The 16,194-nt window shown below is 39.7% G+C and overlaps 1 protein-coding gene across 3 annotated transcripts in view; it reads left to right on the forward strand.

The window, feature by feature from the left end:
* Positions 1-11,182, forward strand: part of TBCEL (tubulin folding cofactor E like) — a 74,569-nt gene extending 63,387 nt beyond the window's left edge. For all 3 annotated transcript variants that reach the window (XM_047071664.1, XM_047071665.1, XM_047071663.1), the window contains one exon: positions 9,604-11,182. In XM_047071664.1, the coding sequence (XP_046927620.1) occupies positions 9,604-9,922 (319 nt within the window). In that variant the 3' untranslated portion in view covers positions 9,923-11,182. The remainder of the gene's footprint in view (positions 1-9,603) is intronic.
* The last annotated feature ends 5,012 nt before the right edge of the window (positions 11,183-16,194 follow it).

A 16,194-nucleotide genomic window follows, 5' to 3' on the forward strand; every position in this document is an offset into this window, starting at 1 on the left:
GAAAATCAGTTAACCATATAGGTAGACTCTACTCCTGGATTCTCTGTTCTTTTCTATTAATCTATGTGTCTATCCTTTTTGCTAGTATCACATTGTCTTGATTCCTGTCACTTTATAGTCTTGAAATTCAGGTCATGTTGGTCCTCCAACTTTGATCTTTTTTTCAAAGTATTGTGGCTATGTTACTTCCTTTGCTTTTTCATATAAATATTAGGATAAGCTTGTTGAATTCTAGGGGAAAAAAATTCTTCTGGGATTTTGATTGTGGTTGTGTGGAATCTTGCAGGACAATTTGAATAGGATTGACATCTTAATAATATTGAGTCTTCCTGTTCATGAACCAGTATATTTCTCCGTGTATGTAAGTCTTATTTGATTTCTTTTAGAAATTGGTGTTTTATATTTTTCCACATATAGATCCTGCTCATATTTTGTTACATTTATACATAAGGATTTCATGTGTTTTAGTCCTGTTAAAAATAGTATTTTTTATGTTCAATTTTCAATTGTTCATTGCTAGATGTAGAAATACGTGTGATTTTTGTATATTGACTTTGTATTCTACAACCTTGCTAAACTTATTAGTTCTAGTAGTTCTTTTATTTAGAATTATTGTAGTAGATTTATTGTAGACAATCATGTTATCTATGAAGTACAGTGTGTATTTTCTTTTCCAATCTATATAACTTTTTAAAATTTCCCTTTTCTATTTTTCTTATTCTTTTTCTGCATCTGCTGAAAAATTTATACAGTTTTTCTCAGTCTGTCCATATAGTGACTTATATTGGCTGATTTTTTTAAATGTTTAACTAGCCTTAAATTCCCAGGATAAATCTCACTTGGTTATAATGATTATCTCCTTTTTATGTTGGTGGATTTCATTTGCTAATATTTTGTTGATGATTTTTTGCATGTGTTCATGAGGGATATTGATTTTTGATTGTCTTTTCTTATAATGTCTTTGTCTCATTTAATATTGGGATAGCACTTGCCTTATAAAATGAACTTGTGAGTGTTATCTCTTCTCTAAAAGAGTTTGTGTGGCATTAGTATTATTTCTTTCTTAAATATTTTGTAGAATTTTGTCAGTGAAGCCATCTGTGCCTGGTGTTCTTTGCTGGAAGCTTTAACTATGATTTAATTTATTTAAGAGATATAACTTGATTCAAGTTATGTCCTTCTTGAATGAGCTTTGGTAGTTTGTGTCTTTGAAGAAATTAACCCGTTTCATCTTAGTTATTGAATTTATGGGCATAAAGCTGTTCATAATACTCACTTATTATAAACCTTTAAGGTCTGTAGTGTCTGTAGTGATGTTCCTTTGTTCAATCCTGATACTGATACCTTCTTTTCTTGATCAATTTGGCTAGAGGTTTCTCAAATTTGCTCCCCTTAAGATCCAGATTTGAGTTTTATTGGTTTTCTTTTTTCCCCCTGCATTCTATTTCACTGATTTCTGCTAATATCTTTATAATAATTCCTTTCTTCTAGCTTTGGGCTTAATTTGATCATCTTTTTCTAGCTTCGTAAGGTAAAAGCTTATGTCATTGATTTGAGACCTTTCTTTTTTCTCTTATAAACATTTAATTATATAAATTTTCTTCTAAGCACTGTGTTAACTACATTCTGTACATTTTCATATATTGTATTTTCATTTTCATTGAAGTCAGATATTTTCTAATTTCTCTTGTGACTTTCCTTTTCTTACACATAGGTTATTTACAGGTGTGTTGTGTATCTTCCAAATACTTGGGGATTTTTCAGCTATCTTTCTGTTAATGATTTCTAGTTTAATTTCATTGCAGTAAGATAACATACTTTGTATTATTCTGATTCTTTTTAATTAATTGAGATATATTTTTGGCGTAGAATATGGTCTGTTTTGGTCAGTACTCCACATGTACTAGAAAAAAATGTGTGTTCTAATGTTGGGAAGTATGTTTTATAAATGTCAGGTCAAGTTTTTAGTAGTATTCATGTCTTTTATGTTTTTAATGATATTCTGTCTGCTTATTCTATCAATTATTGAGAAAGGAGTGTTGTAGTCTCCAACTGTAATTGTGGATTTGTTTTTTTGTACCTTCACTTCTCTCCGTTTTTGCTTCATTATCTTGAAGCTGCATTGTTAGGTACATACACACTGAAGATTGTTATGTCTTCCTGTTTGAGTTTACCTCTCCCTATCTAATGGTTTTGCAGTTGTCTCTAACTAGCTTCCCAGCCTCCGGTCCCACGGTAATTGTAGTTAGTACCTGTCTAGTCACCTAGGCAGCAGGTGATTTGATTCAATTCCTGGTGCCAGAGCTGTCTTTTTCATTCTTTTATCTAGACCCTTTGCTCTAAAGAGCATTGGATCTGTAGCAGTTTTTTGCATTCTTATTTTCTGTTCAGCCTTACATCCCTCCAACTCTACCCCTGCTTCATGCAGTGAACCTGGCTTGAGTTCCTCTCTCTCCCATAGAGTACTTTTACTCTCCTTTGACTAACAGGACTTTAGCTCCTGACCGCCACCACCTGCTTTGGGTTTGGGATCCAGTGGTTCTGTGGTTTACTTGTGTGCTTTGCATTTCTTTTCTGTGTCTGGTCCATAGAAATGTCTATTATTTCTGAGGCTAGGCTGTCTTCTTGGAATTCAACCTTTCATATTTTATCCATTTTAAATCTCTATGTTTGGGGCAGAAGTATATTAAAATGTGAATTTATGGAGTCATTTTGATCAAAGTCCTAATCATATTGATAAATGTAGATCAAAATAATTCTTTTAACTGCTGTGTCATATTCTATTGTATGGATAGGCCACACTCTGTTTATCCAATCACTAGGTTATTTGACAGCACTTGAGTTTAATAGTGAGTTGAAACAAATTCTATGACTTAAGCCTTGATGAAATATACCTAGTATGAAAAATACTAAGTTCAGTTCAAGTACTTTGCCATGTGTGAGAGGTGAGGGTAAATAATCCTAGAGGTAGGTAGAATACAGAAGCTTGAAGAAGACCAGTGAGAAAACTTCTGTGGCTTACACTAAGTAAGAGAATGAGATCTGACATGGAAGATCATAAAGAGAAAAGGGAAGAGCTTCCAGGAAGGAATCTTGAGAACTACCTGAGTGTAGATGGTTGAAAGGAACGAGAACCCCTAAAAAGAGATTGAAAAGCGGCATTTGAAACATGGAAAGGAGAAGAGAATTTCCAGAGCAGTATTATTCTAGCAAACCATAAAAGTGGTGAGAATTAAGACAGAATGACAGTCCGAGAACAAGACCTGAGCGCTATCTTCCACCCTTCCGTCAGAGCTATTAGACCTTGGGTTCACAAACTGCCCCAATTACTGTATCTGTAAAATGCATACTAGAAGATCTCTAAGATCCTTTCTGTGTCTAACATGTGATGTTTGTGTGTTTAATAAATAGAATATCAGTGACCTTGAGAAGACTGTTTTAGTGGTGTGTGAAAGCCCAGATGTAGAATTGAGATTTTTACATATGCCATGATGTGATACCATATCAAAATGAGAGACAGCATAGTATAGCAAGAGAGATTAAATGCCAGCAATCAGATGTTTGGAATTTATTTTGAGTCCATAATGCCTTAGGAAACAGAGTAAACTAAATTAATGTATTTCTTCTAGTTATTAAGTGATTTGGTTAAACCAAGCAAACCATCAGATTTTTCATGTATTATATGTCACATTTCCTTAAAGAGAGGATTACGGATTTATTTTAGAGTAAGATAGCTTTATTGAAAATAAAGATTCCAGGGGCACCTGGATGGCTCTGTCGATTAAGCGTCTGACTCTTGATTTCGGCTCAGGTCATGATCTCACACGTTTGTAGGATCAAGCCCCACTTTGGGCTCTCCACTGATGGCCTGGGGCATGCTTGGGATTCTCTCTCTCCCTTTCTCTCTGCCCTTCCCCAACATCTCTCTTTCTCTCTCTCTCTCTCTCTCTCTCTCTCTCAAAATAAATAAACATTTTTAAAAAAGAACTCCTGAACAGAAGTATAGTATATATTACATTTTAGCATTTGATTATTACAGTACACCCTTGTCAATAATATCTTTCAAGGTGGGTTTGTGGCATTTTGCCCACTTCAGAAGTGAGACTTATAAAGTACTGATTGATTGAGAATATTAATATAAATTGAGATTGTTTTGAAGAATACTTAGTCATCAGAAACCATTTACCTTTTAAGACTATAGCTGTGGGGCCAATGCTGAGAAAAGCTCAGATAATACCAAGTTCGCAGCTGTAGGTCAGTTTGGATGGACTGTTGAATAGTGAATAAAATACCTGAACTGGAAGACTAGGAAGCAAGTGGGATCTGAAATTTACTGGGCATTTTGTAAGATCACGACTTTTTTTATATTTACTGATTTTCCCTGCTTAAAGAGAATCCAAAATAAGAAAATGGGGATTAAACATATTCTCTTAAAATTATACTTGTTACATATGTAACCTTTAGGGGAGCATATTTAGGATGTGTACTGAGTCACAACTCTGATACTTTTCCTTCATTTTTATAGAATAAAGAGTGAATATGTGTTAGAGCCCATGTCAAAACTTCCATCCATGTGCAAAAGTCTAAATTTTAAGAGTTAAGCAAGTGGGAAGGCAGGTACAGAAGTGGTAATGTTGATGGTACAAAATAAGTTTGGAAGGTTATAAAGCAACCAAATAATGAAGGGCCTTTTATAGTCACTCAGTTTTCTTTTTCTTTTTTTTTTTTTTTAATTTTTTTTTTCAACGTTTTTATTTATTTTTGGGACAGAGGGAGACAGAGCATGAACGGGGGAGGGGCAGAGAGAGAGGGAGACACAGAATCGGAAACAGGCTCCAGGCTCCGAGCCATCAGCCCAGAGCCTGACGTGGGGCTCGAACTCACGGACCGCGAGATCGTGACCTGGCTGAAGTCGGACGCTTAACCGACTGCGCCACCCAGGCGCCCCAAGTCACTCAGTTTTCTATTGCTGCTGTAACAATTTACCCTAAACTTAGTGGCTTAAAACAACATCTGTTTGTTATGTCACAGTGTCTGTGCGTCAGAGGTGTGGGCATGGTGTGGCCTAACCGGCTTCTCTGCTTAGCATCTCACAGGCCAAAATCAAGGGGTTAGCAGGGCTGTGTATGTTGTTGGAAGCTCTGGAGAAGAATCCCCTTTCAGGCTCATTCAGGATGGTGGCGGAATTATGTTCCTTCTCATCCCTTACACGTGGCCACCTTCATCTTCAAGCCAGCCATGGTATATCAGGTTCTCTCACGCTTGGAATCTCTCTTGATTTCCTCTTCTGCTGCTGCCTGGAGAAAGTTTGCTGCTTTTAACAGCTCATATGATTAGTTTAGGTCCAGTGAGTGAATCTCTGTCTTACGGTCAACAGTGCCATATGACATAATATAATCTTGAGAATAGCACTCAAGGGGATGAAGATTGTGGGGACCAAAATTGTGCCTTCCACAATCACGATAAAGAGTTCAGGCTTTTTTCTTAAGGGCTTTATGTGATTTTCAGTAGAGGAGTGATGTGGTCACGTTTGTGTTTTATAACAATCGCTTTGGCTGTAATGTAGACAAGAGTCAGTTTGGGGCCACCGTGAAGTTATGGGAAACCATTTGAAGGAGTGTCATTTGAGATTCAGTTATAGATAACAGAAATCATGCTAGCTATGTTCAGAGGAAAGGGACTTAAAACAGGGAATAAAGTGCTTACAAACATTTTGGAGATGGCTGTGTCCCTAGGATGACCTTTAGAATGTTGCCACAGACTGGCCCCCCAATGGCACTGCTCCCTCTGGTGGAGTCAGACCAGGAGAAGCTCACGAAACTGCTGTCCCTGGTGGTGGATCACAGCACCTTAGCTGATCTGGGGATCAGCAAACTGCTGCCAGGGATGTTGACCCAGGGAACGCAGGGAACTGCCATTTGGTAATAGGGAGCCTGTGCCCCAACTGTTCTCGTAGCATCTGCTAGATCCATGATCTGTGTCCCCAGGACTGTTGAGTGTAACTGATAGAAACTGAAGCTCACCTGCAAAGATATGTGGCAAATGTAGTTTTTAGCTTTCCAGTCTTGGCAATCCAGGAGGAAGGCATTCCAGAGGAGGTTGAAGCAGATGCTGAGAAAGCTCGTCCACAGAAAGCTCTAGCAATCCAGGTTATTAATGATAATGGCTTGAATTTACAAGGCAAGTGGGCAAGAGAGATGCAGATAGGTTCGTGAAACGTTTAGGAATAGGATTGATAGATCATGGCAATTGATGGGATGGGGGTTGGGGGGGGCGGGGAGGGATAGGAAGGAGTCAGGATGACTGTCCAGTTACTGGCTAGGATGAGTAGGTAGTTTCTGGTGCCATTTACTGACATAAGGAAGACCGAAAGAAAGAGGGTTAGAAGAGTGACAATGGATTATTTCTGGATTTTGAGGAAACTTTTGTGTACAAATATGTTTATGGGTGAGATTAACTCAGTTGGCTCTAGTGTCAGGTATAAATAACTCTAAGATTATAGAATTATTATTTTAAGTGTTAGTTTTTAAAAAAAAAATTTTTTTTTTCTTCAACATTTATTTATTTTTGGGACAGAGAGACACAGAGCATGAACGGGGGAGGGGCAGAGAGAGAGGGAGACACAGAATCGGAAACAGGCTCCAGGCTCTGAGCCATCAGCCCAGAGCCTGACGCGGGGCTTGAACCCACTGACCGCGAGATCGTGACCTGGCTGAAGTCGGACGCTTAACCGACTGCGCCACCCAGGCGCCCCTTTTAAGTGTTAGTTTTAATATTTAAATATGTTTAGAGCTTACTGCTAGCTATTTCATTGTTGAGCAGTGTTTTTCAGAAGAACTCACGGGTGTCCTATTCCCTGAGTTCTTCTTGTTATAGAATAATTGCCTCCTTTTTTTTTTTTTTTTTTAGTGTTATTTATTTATTTTTGAGAGAGGGAGAGAAAGAGAGAACAGGGGAGGGGCAGAGAGAGAATCCCAAGCAAGCTCTGTGCTGTCAGCGCAGAGCCCAACATGAGGCTTGAACTCACAAACTGTGAGATCATGACCTGAACCGAAATCAAGAGTCAGATGCTTAACTGACCGAGCCACCCAGGCGCCCCCAGAATAATTGCCTTTTAAGTGTATTTCTGAACAAAACTTGGCAAGGTATAATATCCCTGGGTCGTGCTTTCTAATACATTTATTTGGTGAGCTTTGGCGTCGTTTTGCTCCTCCATTTGTGTCATTGGCTCTGCAATTTTTCTTTTCAGCTCATTCTGCTGTCCATCATTTGTCTTTGAGCTCGTGTTTTATCATATTCATGCATTTATTAAGTTCTAGGCCACTTTCCTTTGGTTATGTTTTCTTTCGGATTGAGTTCTGCCTCTGCCTTTTACTTCGTGTTTCTTTCTTTTCTACCTTTTGCTATGGGATGCGTTTAGTTGCCATTTTGTGTCTTTTCACTTAGGCTTAAAAGTGGGCACCTCTCTCCAGACCATCTCTTTACTGAAACATAGTATAAGTAAACTCTCCTTGACCCCTTCACCATTGTTCTGTCCCTCCTAGGCAGAGTTTGAGAGTGAGAGTGAGGTATTACGATTCTACTTTTCTGTAGTCTGAAGGGAAAACATCTCTGGAGTTGGGTTTAGCTTTTATTTGGCCTCTTGGGTTCTGCTATCTTTTCTGAGATTTTGCTCAATTATCATAGCCTTGTTTCACTTGTTTGAAGTCATATATGAAGAGATGGGGGTCGGGAAAGATAACCTTGGAGTTTGAATCATTTCACTTTTTCAGTTTGGAGCCTGGGAAAATTTCAGGTCCTGGTAGTTTCGCTTTTTGTTTGTTTGAGCTTGTTTTGTTCTGTTCTGTCCTGTTTTCCTTTGCTAAGATCTTGACATCCTGGCAGTGGGGTGTGGAGGCTTCTGGTCCCCACGGTGTTTCCTCAGTCTTTCTCCTGGCTGGCTCCTCATCCCTTCAGCCCAATTTTCTGTAAATTGGGAAGTGTTAGCTCAGGATTTTCCTCTTTACTTTCTTTCTCCGTAATGGACTCTGAGGGTTGGGTTAGAATCTTTGCTAGCAGAACCACATAGTCCACGGCTGTGGTTCCTTCCTAAAAGGCTATTCCGGTAAGGTTACTCCCTCTCTTCTTTTGTTAGTTGTTGCTGGCGATATTCTTACCCTTTAAAAAAAAATACCGTTTTTGACACAAGTTCTAGGAGAGAAGATTCTGTAAACTGTGTCATCATACCACCATCTTTTCCAAGAAGTTCTACCTAGATTTCAAGTATTTATTTTCTAAAGGGTGTGTACGGTTTGACACTGTAAATTCCAGAATAGGAATGTAATGCTGACATTTTTTATTTGTATATAAACTTAGAATTCACAAAGTACTCGCTCATCTATTATTTTATATAATTCTCTTGACTGTTTTATAAGGTAGGAAGGGCAGACTTTTTATCCCAGCTTTACTAATACGGAAACTGAGATCCAAAGGGATTGAGTCGATAAGTCACATAGCTAATTATAAGATGGAGTCAGGACTCTGAAGTTAGATCTGCTGACTGCAAAGCAAGTACTATTTTACCATAACCTGTTACTCCCTTTGATGAAAATGATTACCTCCATCCCTAATCACAGGCGTCTGCCTCTGTCTTTAATGTTCCTACCAACCTATAACATTGATGTAACTGAGTTAAAGCCAGAAGGAGGAACGGGGAGGTGGGGGAATCATCTTACGTGACCATTGTACTCTGATCGCGAATTAACGTCAGTGTCTCGGTTATAATAAAGCCGATATCAGGTTTTTTCATCATTTTTTCCTTCTCTGATTTGTAGGAACTGCTCAGCTTCCTCGGTAAAATCAGACCCAGATCCTCTAAGGCTGGCAGTAGAGACAGGATCTTCCACATAGGAAACTTGACTTTCTGGGCCCTGCTCTCACGCTCTGTAACTCACCTTCCTCGTAGCATCTTTTGCCATTTCTTCCCACCTTGATCAAGGAACTTCTATTCCTCATTTGCCATTTGCCACTTTTTCACGAGAATGTATTCTGGAGTCTTCCACAAGTTCCTTGTACTGCAGCCAACGAGACCAGGCTGGAACATTCAAACAAGGCATCACTGAAAAAGCTAGATTAATAGCTCACCTACAACTAGACTGTTGTTGTTGTTGTTGTTTGTAAGTCATCTTCTCTGGTGGCGAGAAGCCAGCCTGCTTCCACCTTCCCATCTGTTACCAAGGAACATGTGCTTAGATGTCTGCCCTTTTTGATGATGCGTCCAAGTAAGCAAGTTTGACAGAGTGGTTAGACGTCGCTCTGAAATTCCGGGAGTGTCTACTTTTCTCGGTTCTCCTTTCCTCTCTAAGTCTATCCGTAAATAATGATTAACAGCAGGCATGCTGACCATCTTTAGGACAGACTCTTGTATCCACAACAATGTGGTTTTACTGTAGCCTCAAGAGGGCAACCGTATCAGATCACAGATGACACAAATAACTTGTCAGGTAGCTCCATGGAGATCATGTTAGAATAGGGTGGTGGCAGTACAGTTTACCTGTAGTTCTGAAAAAGTCCGTGGTCCATATGCTAGTGGCTTAAGCTGACACTGTCTTTTTATCCTTCTAGGTATCATGAACTGATTACAAAATACGGGAAGTTGGAGCCTTTGGCAGAAGTGGACCTAAGACCCCAGAGCAGCGCGAAAGTAGAAGTCCACTTCAACGATCAGGTGGAAGAAATGAGCATTCGTCTGGACCAAACAGTTGCAGAACTAAAGAAACAGTTAAAAACTCTAGTGCAGTTACCCACGAGCAACATGCTTCTCTACTATTTTGACCACGAAGCACCCTTTGGCCCAGAGGAAATGAAGTACAGCTCTCGCGCATTGCATTCTTTTGGCATTAGGGATGGAGATAAAATTTATGTGGAATCCAAAACAAAATAACCTCTACCAGCCTTGTAAAAACACATACATAAGGACTTCTTGCAGGGCATTTGTTCCCAATGGTTTTCTTTAGGAGGGAGAAGGTTGTTTTCGTTTCGTTTTGTTTTGTTTCAGTTTCAGGGGGGTTTTGTATATTTTTCCCCCTAGGACGGGTAGGGGACTGTTTTTGGTATTTTCTACCACAGATTTCTTCAGCTCAGCCAGCAGAATTGGCCACATCTCCAGTCCACCCGCCCTCCCTCCCTCACGAAAGATGACCAGGAAGCCGCCGTGTCCGTACCGTGTTCACTGGGACGTGCCTGCCGCGTGGTCGTCCTGACCGCTTCGGGATACTTGTGGAAAGAGCACGAACAGTGTGTCCCCCGCAGGAGGGTAACTTGACTATTTAAATCCGGAGCAGGGATCTTTCCAGGAAGGGCCAGCATTTCTCTCCCCCCGTTCTTCCGCGTTCCCTCGTTCTCCCTCCTTTCCTGTTGTGGTTCAGTTTTTCACTTTGACTGGCGTCAGCCCCTGTTTACCTAGTAGCTTCATTCTGTCTATAAGTAACTTCTCATTTCTCAGTGTGGGCGGGGCTTTTTCTTCATTTCTCCCTTTTGAAACAATTTCGTGTTTTAAGCATTTTTCAACCAGATCCTGATCTCAGGTACTCAGTTAGCACCTATAACTCTGTTAGGATCTGGAAGAGGAGCAGACGGAGAGTTAAAACTCCAGGAAAACTTCCTGTTCGGCAGCACAGGCAGAGCAGCCTGGTCTCTGTACGTAACAGTGTCCACGTGGCTGTTCGCACACACTGTATCAACCCTCACGTCCATAGTATGAAATATGTCGCATTCCCGAGTTCGAATGTATTTCCTCCTATCTAGCTATCTTTTTCCTGACCTTAAACTACTGGGACCAGAGGCCTGACTTTAGGAAGGACCCAAAAAAGTAATGGATGTCCGTGCCAGGAGAGTTGAGAATTAGCTAACAGACGGTCTGTGGCGTGTGTGAGGGAGCATCGTAGGAGAAAAGTCAGGTCGTACAGGAGAAAGAGAGTGTCGTGGCTTTCCTGCCTGTGTCGTCATTTGAAGTCCTTGCTCTTGCACTTTGCGTCAAAAGTGGGAAATTTTAATCAAAGGGAGTTTTGATTCCCAGTTCTTCCCTGGGATTTTGTGATGTCGTAACTGAACAGTTCTTTTTGTTTTACGTTTCCACTTAGCCGCCCCTGCTGAAGAACAACTCTGCCTAATCTATGAGTAAAGTCTAAGTGTCAAAACTCCAGAATTGCCTCCAAGTCATATTTTTTGCAGAAGCATATTTAAAGCACTTTTCTTTAAAAGCTGGTTCCTCACCTGCTCTGAAATCTTTGTGTTTGTTCTTGTAGTCCTGTTAATCAGTGTACTCCCTTTCTTTAATGTATGTCTTTCTTGGTCCACCATGTTTACACTTGGGAGACTTGAGGAAGGCTTAGCATAACTAAGGGCAGGAGATGTGCACATAAAAAAGAAGGTATGTTCTTTTTCGAAGAATGTAATCATTATCTGATTGCATTTGACTTTTTGACCTTCGTTACAGGATTCCACCGCTCCTACAAATTCTTTAATTTCGTAAGAAATTTTTAGGTGACTCTTATAAAATCCTTCACATCTGCAGAGTTGTGATTCTTATTGCTAGTTTAAATTTTTTTCCTATGCCATAACAGCAGATGTTTATTCTCTTAATGCACTTCAGGTTCAGTGTCTGTAAAGCCTCTGACCCAGGCCTACTGAGTCAAATCTACGTTCACTGTAACATTAAAGGTGGAAACCAAAGGGTTTGAGAAAGATGAATGAAGCCCATCCTCCTGCTGCAAGACTCTATCTTTCAAAATCAGAAGAATGAGCAATGGAGATCGGGGCTGGGTATAAACAAGAATAATTATTTTGCAGTCACATTTTCCTGACAGATTTTTGGAAGTGGGGAAAAAAGCGTGGCAACAGTGTCATGAAGACAAAAACTGTGGGTGCTTTGTGTATGTGTGCATGAGTGCCGACGAGTTTGAAAGAGAAATCGTGTAATGGAGCCCATTGCTTTCGTCAGCCTGGGAGACAGATGCACTCTTATTTTTTGAGGTTATATGACCCCTGACTGTCCCGCAGCAGAAGGCAGAGCAAACACTTCTGTTATGCTTTAATCATAAGTGGAATGGTCACAACTAATGAGCTATTTTATATATGACAAAGTTTTATGAAATGCTTTTTTACTATTAGAGACCTGTTCCTTCTGTTACGACAGAACACAGCGTCCATCAACTGCAGGCATAATTCCCCTATTATACAGTTGCATGTCAGGGGAACTTCTCATCTAATGCAGTGGATGTGGGTATTTTTAGGGCATTGTAATTGATGGTTTTAATAATTGCTGAATACTTTTTGATTGAGATGAAATCTATCACAATTACTGGTCTTTTAGAGCTACAGAACAGAAGTAAAAGAAGCTATTTGAGCATGTGTACCTGTAGATTTATTTGGGTGGCTGAGTAAAGATGCTGCTTTTGAAATAAAATCGGTGCTGTGTAGACACTTGTAACCAAAATTATTTTTGTAGCAGGCCGGAAAGGAGACAAGAGACCGTGGACCTTTGAGCCTAAATGTTATGCATAATTGATTGCTGCAGCTTATGTATTTTAATATTGACTTCCTCCATCCACATGCAGCGAGAGCATATTATTGGCATTTATGAGGCAAAATGCTGTCAGAGCCAGTGTTACAGATATTTCGCTGCCGGCGCAGTGTATAGGACATACCTGTCCTCAACTAGAAATTCTTTTCAGTTACGAAAAGGGAAAGGAATGATAGAAGAAAAAGCCAGATCAAAACCGAGGGGTCCTCCATGCTCACAAGTAGCTGCTGAGGCCACAACAGAGATCAGTTTTCTTTTTAATTGAATTGTTGAAATATCCCAGACTGCTTTAAAGGAGAAAAAAAAGCTGAGACCAGTGTCTTTCATTATTATTACATTTTCTATTGTTTCTGCCACCGTATCTGTAAACACATAAGAAAGCAACGGAAATCCCACACCTTGTTTCTTTTAAGAGCTTTTGGTGGAAATAAGCCCGAAACATGAGCTACGTGTAACAGAGCCGAGTGTCATGATGCTATGTTTTAAAATTTTGTTCGCTTAACAAAATGAAACGTCACCAGATGTTTCAGCTGTGTTGCTGAGTAAGCAGTGCGCCAGCCAGAGGACCTTTGTTGCACAGGGATCTGACCCCCACTCAGGGCTCGCTGGTGATAGCTTTTACCAGTGCACGTGTGTGTGTGAGTGTGTGTGTGTGTGTGTGTGTGTGTGTGTGTGTGTGTGTGTGTGACTTGCCCTCTGCAAAGTGCTAGGCTCTAGGGCACATAAAACAGGAGTACAAAATAATAGATTGTTCTCAGCGATGCCACTGCTGTTTATGAATTTGATTTTTCCCTCCGTTTCATGTTAGCTTGAAGACACAAACTGCGTTCAAGTACACCCAGAAGCTGTCTGTGTTACCAGATGTGTTGTGAACACTCTCTTTCTCATAGGTGCTTCCATAATATAACATGTCCATTGTAGTGACGGAGAGGGACGGGGCTCTCCCAGGCTCCTTCCTCACTTGCCAGTTGTCTCCTGCAGCTAATGGAAATATATATTTTATTTTAGAATATAATTTAAACATGAAGGTCTATTCTTTGCACTTTTTATTAATACATATATATAGAGATAATCTTTAAAAAAATTAAAAATCCAAGTCTACTTTCTCTTTGTGTTCTGATTTTTTTTCTGGAGTTCGGGGTCAAGATACGTGTTCATTTTCATACAGTCAAAAATTGACATCACTGCTGTGGTTGAGTCCTCTGGGGAACTGGTCGAAGCTGGGAAGAATTTGACCATTTTAACAGATTTCATTGGGATTTTGCCAGTTGTAAATGGAAACTGCAAAAGAGAGATTCATAGGAAGTGTGTTTATACTTCTACCATGTTCTTGACACTCCCTCTTCATCCTTTTAAGGATAAAGACCTCCCTTGGAGATATTTGGCATCCTCTAAGAATGAAAACCTCATTTTGGTGCACTAAAAATTTACGACATTTTTTCAAGTGACGCTCTTTGCCTTTAGAAAATAATTTTCTGTAAGAATTAGGGTTTTGGACACTTGAACCCTACCCACTTACCACTAATTTCTGGGTGAGCTGTAATGAGTTAACCTTATATCAAGAATGAAGGTCCAAGAAGTGTGCTATTATTTCTGTATTGAGAAGACAGAGTCCATTCGCTTCTCTCTCAGTGCCCCAGAAGCATGTGAGTATCGTGATCCGTTTAAATATTTCTACCTCTTATTCAAATTTCAAAGAATATAATTTTACCTTCTCTGCTAAATGCTTCTTAAGGCAGTATTTATTGTGAGCTTCTGTGAGTATACTGGCAAAGGAGACATATTTCAAGGCATCCAATACCCACTGGACTGAAAGATAGTGTGACTCCCATCAGTTCCCAGTTAGATGCATGTAAAACAAGAAGGTTAACCTTTGAAGTCAACGTTTCTCTTTCCAACTCTCCTCTGGAAAGGAAGTTAGTTGTCTGTGGTCTCCAACTTAGAAGTTCAGAGGCCAAATTCATCCAGATAACTTTTGAAACCTATATATCATTTCATCTACTTTTAACCTTTTAATGTAACCAAGGTTTAGGAACTGAGCTAATCCATGAACATACCATATTGTATCTCCTTAAAATACCATGAATTTCTGATTCCTTTCCTTCAAAAATTGGAGAATAACACTGGAAATCTTTAGCATTTTTTGTTTAACAAACATCTATTAAAATGCTCAAATACATGTATTTGCCTCTATGTGTGAATATAATACACTTTGGGGATTCCTGTGCTAGCCTCCCACCTTACTCTGAACTAAAGACAGCAACACAACTGAGGTTTTTCTTACTCATACAATTTAGCATTATTCTGAGTCCGTGGCATTTTTACAACTTTTTATTTCTTTATTAGGTCACTGAAACAGTGACCTAAACAATAATTGGTCCTAACAGAGCCAACTAAAGAAAGGAAACCCATTTTTTAAATAGGTCAAACAAGAATTGCCACTAATTGAATGTTTTGTCTTACCCTTTTCTTCAATGTGGTTTAGACACCTGCATAATTTGCTTGCACTCTATTTGAAGGCACAGATATTACGAGGGGAGTAACAAACTCCTAACCCAGGAGGAAGGAGAGCCATACCTGGATAGAGTTGCGGGTTGTATGAATCATTGCCAGGGGTCCAGGCTTAGAATGTTTGTTTCTCACATTTCTTCTAAACACTATGAATGAGCCATGATTATCAACCAGAACCCATTCTAGATGCACTACCGTATTAAGCCCCTTTGGTCTTCATGGCATCCCTATGAGTTTAGCCCTGTTGCTGTCTCTATCTTCTCTTACTAGTGAAGAGGTTGAGGCACAGATAGGTTGAGTAACTTGCCAAAGGTCACACCATTGGCTAATGGCAGCAAAGCCAGAATGCAAACCCGGGGAATTTGGCTGTGGAATCCAGGCATTTGACAGCTGTTATGTAGTACTTGCTGTTAAAGTTCTCCATAACCCTCCCCCCACTCCCCACCATGACACACACACGCGCGCGCACACACACACACACACACACACACACACACCTCTTCACTGTTGTTCTTTATGTGTCATTAAAACGGTATGTTCCTCAACATCCATTTGCTAAATTGATTTGCTCTATAACAAAATCACTGATGTGGCTGATGGCTCTAAATCCAAATTGGTATTTGTCCTCATGCCATTTCCAGAATCATGAGACTGCAGTTGATGTGTATCTATTGTCCTCCCTGCTCCTCTGAAATGCCACTTGGACGCTTGTGATGGGTGCTGTTGACAAGAACAAATGAACCAAATAATATGATGCAAGAAAACCGATATTCTGGCTTTTAACCTGAGAACATTCTAGAGCCTCAGAACTTTCAGTAAACGGTCAAAGGTGAGAGAGGTCACTCAGTTCAATCTCAGACTTTTTTCAGAGTCATCAGTGTTTAAGTGAACTTAAAATGGATATTTATAGAGGAAAAAAAGTTTCATAATTGAATGCAGCCTGTTTCAAAGGTTTCGTTGCAGGAAAGGATGAGGCTGTCACTGCTGTTGTTCCTCTTTAAAATTTAAGTGAGAGCCTTGTGAAGAATATAAATATTGCTGGCAAAATACAGGAGAAAGTTCATCTATTACAGTCTGCAAGATCTAGATGTACCAAAAAGTTACAAACTGCAATTTCAGTT

Source organism: Lynx rufus, unplaced genomic scaffold, assembly GCF_022079265.1.
Source record: "Lynx rufus isolate CCGP_SWC_20201006 ecotype Redwood Valley unplaced genomic scaffold, mLynRuf1.p SCAF_9, whole genome shotgun sequence".
NCBI classification, from domain to species: domain Eukaryota; kingdom Metazoa; phylum Chordata; class Mammalia; order Carnivora; family Felidae; genus Lynx; species Lynx rufus.